This window comes from Triticum dicoccoides, chromosome 1B, assembly GCF_002162155.2.
Source record: "Triticum dicoccoides isolate Atlit2015 ecotype Zavitan chromosome 1B, WEW_v2.0, whole genome shotgun sequence".
In the NCBI taxonomy this organism is placed as follows: domain Eukaryota; kingdom Viridiplantae; phylum Streptophyta; class Magnoliopsida; order Poales; family Poaceae; genus Triticum; species Triticum dicoccoides.
The window spans coordinates 679,487,412-679,491,120 of record NC_041381.1 but is presented as its reverse complement, the minus strand read 5'-3'; the positions used below and the strand labels follow the sequence as shown (position 1 = coordinate 679,491,120).

At 42.2% G+C, this 3,709-nt stretch overlaps 1 protein-coding gene across 1 annotated transcript; it reads right to left on the bottom strand.

Annotated features, from left to right (window-relative positions):
• Window positions 1-1,368: 1,368 nt before the first annotated feature.
• Window positions 1,369-3,105, bottom strand: LOC119350906. Its single transcript, XM_037618517.1, has 4 exons — window positions 2,709-3,105; window positions 2,476-2,615; window positions 1,585-2,376; window positions 1,369-1,485 (listed from the first exon to the last, which is right to left on the bottom strand). Exons 1-4 carry the CDS (start codon window positions 3,103-3,105, stop codon window positions 1,369-1,371), a joined length of 1,446 nt encoding a protein of 481 aa, XP_037474414.1.
• Window positions 3,106-3,709: the final 604 nt, after the last annotated feature.

Sequence of the window (3,709 nt, the reverse complement as noted above, 5' to 3'; positions counted from 1 at the left end):
AACCATTTCTCTACTACAGTTACCTTCATTGCCATGACAAATTTAATTTTACATGCATATTTTTTTTACTTCTATAACTCATTTTATTTATTGTCATGGCGATTTACTTTCATCACTCATGGGAATTTTTGCTTTTAATGGATCATCGTAAATTTACTTTATGAAACACAACAATTATTACTAAACAATATATGGTACACCTTTTGTGTTCCACATGACGGTAATTTTACTCTTTTTTTCGTATCTTCATGTATACAGTAAAAATAGCTTACAAGTTTAATCCACATTTTTGCTACAATGTATAGATGCAAATTGCCATGAGTTTTTGTTTTGGGCCATTGATTTTTTTTCATGGATCTTTTGCTTTTAAATATGTTGGCAACTTTATAATTCATGGACCATGACAATTTTTGTTTGAATTATGGCAAATTTTACTAACAATCCATGATTGTTTTCTATTCTCTACCACGACAAATTTGTTTTTCTTTATTTTTGGACCATGACAAATTTTCCCTTTTTTTCCATAGCATGCCAAATTTTATATTTTGCACCATGGCACATTTCATTTTTTGAACACCATAGAAAATTTATAAACACTATGGCAATTTTGTTATCGTGACACTCTTTTTAAACTTTCCCCCCTTTTTTGATTCTTTTTGCATCATATCATGAAACAAAATGGCAACCTAGGATCGAATGGCAATTTGTAAGTTTTCATGCATGACATTTTTAGTTTTAGTTTTTCCTATTCTGAGTGCTTTTTTGGCAAACATAATTTTTAAGCCATTTTCATCAGATCCATGCTGAACTTGATGGGAGTTTTAGTATATATAATCATCGCTATTTATTTTTAGCTATTTTAAAGTCATGTCTAAGTACTAGTTTTAAGGCTTTTTGTAGTAGTCGCAGCAAAAACTGGGCTTTCTTTCTGTAGTGATGTTTGGGAGTCACGCTGGAAGCTGATCAAAGCGAATGATTTCTTTCGCTTGAACGATCGGTCCCCAGGGAATGATCGAACGTGAGCGCTATATTCGGGTCCTTTAATCCATCATAGCTGACCAAGAAATACAATAAACCGATACAGGATGTAGTAGAGAACCAGTAATTTTTTTAGAAGTTATGAGCAATGCAGTAAACAATCAGAAAAAAAAGGGCTTGCACACTAGAAGCCCCGCTTCTCAAAAGCCACAAGTTGTTTAGACAAGCAAAGAAATCCAAGTGAACTTTGAATACGGACCACCCTAGTGAGATACTAACAATCACAATAGCAACCATAAAGACCAACCATTACACACTCACAACAGGTTAACCAAATTAAGAGTAATACTGCATACTAGTACGGCTAAGCAGCAACGTTGCCAGGGGCTGCTAATATAGACCGAAGCTGTGGTAATGCAGCTTCTTGTTGATCTTGGGGATGGGGGGCAAAAGCACGGTGCTAAGAGCTCTGCGAGTCACCATGGCAGCTCTGAGTAGCTCCATAGCCTGTTCAAAAATTAGCAACACCTAGAGCTGGTCAATCAAAGGTTAGTGAGTTTTATAATCTGTGAGGCAAAATGTGTATATTTTGACAGAAATAACAACCTGGGGTTTTGTAAGGGCGACTTCTTTCTCTACAAGATCCTTTCTCTGAAGCTTGGCTTCAATAACAACCTGCAGAGTGCTTGCCAAGGACAGAGGAAGGACGTGCAGATCATCAGTCACAATGAATTTTTGAGGCCCCTGCTTTACATATGCTCCTCCGTTGTCAGATCCTCCCTTTGGCGACTTTGCATCCAGCTCACAGAGGTTTGTGGTTTTTACACTTACGTTGCAATATTGATGATAACTTTTTTTGTACCAAAATTTCTCATGACAAGTGGCAAGATTCGCAAAACCACGATCCTTGATACACTTCAAACAAGCATTGATCTCTTCATTATCTGGAGCTAGTTCTTGCACTTGAAGCATCGTGCTAGCGCCACAGCCAAAGAAGGGCGCCAACATTGGGGACAATAGCAAGTTCTGGCATTCTGGCCTCAAGCATCCTTGAGCACTTCCATCTATGCTAGTGTAAACATTGTCAAAACATCCTTTCGATGCCGATCTCCCATATCTTTTCAGTATGGATCCTAGAGGCATGGTCAGTAATCCAAAGAGAAGATCCACAAAATCGCCACCAACTTCGGCATACAACACCTTGGAATTGTTCTTTGTCTGAAGAACCCTGAGGTTGGCATTAACTAGTGAGTGCTCAGCCTCACTATCTTGTTCTTTAGGATGCAAGTACTCAGGAAGCATATCCACTACTGAATGATCAGGCGCCACAGCGACGTCAAGATAGTGATCAGTTAACGGGTTCTGCGACGTTAATGACCTCCTGAGCAGGTCAATTATCTGTAGCAGATGTATCATATCAGTTAAATAGTGTATGTTGCATGATTCGGCATAATGCTCAAACCAAAAAAGTTAACTGAGAACTTGAGAGAGAAAAACCTTGTCAGAACTGAACTGGAGAATCCTCTGCTCAAGACTGGACGGATCTGGCACTTGAAACTCGTCCAAAAGGGTCAGCATGAGAGAGGTTGAGGCCGGTGCAACTTTGAGATCGTCGGTGACAATGAACTTCATGCCTCCTTTGACAAAAACGCCATCCTCAGGAGCACCAGCAGCAGCGGCATTACGACCATTCATGGGCCTCTCCCCGGCTAGCTTCGCCATGACCTTGCCGCAACGGCAGACGACGCCGGGGACGGAGCTGAAAGCAGTGACGCTGCAGCTCGTGTCACCGCAGACGTAAACCTCCCTGTGCTTGGTGTCGTCGACTCTGACCTTCAACTGACAGCACTGCTTCGCTGCGGCGTTGATGGGCCTGAGCAGCATCGCCTTGCAAGCCTCGGTCCTGAACAGGTCGGGGGAGAGCCCCTCGACGCTCCTGTACAGCTCGTCCAGGCATCCCACCTGAGACTGCCCGCCGAGGAGGCGGACGACGGTGCCGAGGGGCAGCGTGATGAAGCCGAAGAGAACGTCGACGAACTCCTTGCCGGACTCCGCGAAGAGCACCCTGTTCCTCTCCTTGTCCACGAAAAGTTTCACGTCGATCGTCGTTTCTACTCCGGTCGCCATGGACATTGTGGAGGAAGTGAACGGGCGAGCGCGTGTCTAGTCTCCAGTGTCGTCTTGGATAAATACGGGCGGAGCCGTGGGAAGGTCACCGGACGTTTTTTGAAGCTCAAACGACGGATAGCTCGGCGGCCTTTGGCCCAAGAGTCGATGTAGCAATTATATTTACCTCTTCGTTTTCTACAACGAATTCTGTTAAATTTCTCTTTTTTATCCGTATATCGGTAGAGGGGTTCTCCACTTCTCCCTCTTTCAGGCTGGTCATAGTGAAGAGTAACTTAGACTAATAACATGCATATATTACTAGTCTATGTTATTACCTTCGTAGTGGGTAGTATCATATATGTGGTAACATAGATGTCTTCATTTAGTACTTTGAAGACTTATTTTGCATTGGGAAACGCTATGTGATGGTAATATATTATGTTACTCTATTTGCCTCTCTCCTCATTAACTACTTGCCACCTCATCATTTTTGCTTATGTGGCATCTAAGTTACTACCTATGTTACTTCCACTATGACCAGCCTCATGGCACTGATCTGAGTGTTCTTAAAGTTTGAATGTAGTCCCTCTGTCCATGGCTGTTTTTTTCTTCGATTTGTACG

Coding starts and splice junctions, on each gene's coding strand:
- LOC119350906 (XM_037618517.1), bottom strand. CDS start 3,105: ATGGCGACCGGAGTAGAAACGACGATCGACGTGAAACTTTTCGTGGAC. Junction 2,616..2,708: donor CGGCGTCGTCTGCCGTTGCG/GCAAGGTCATGG, acceptor TTTTTGTCAAAG/GAGGCATGAAGTTCATTGTC. Junction 1,486..1,584: donor TCGCCCTTACAAAACCCCAG/GTTGTTATTTCT, acceptor ATTTTTGAACAG/GCTATGGAGCTACTCAGAGC.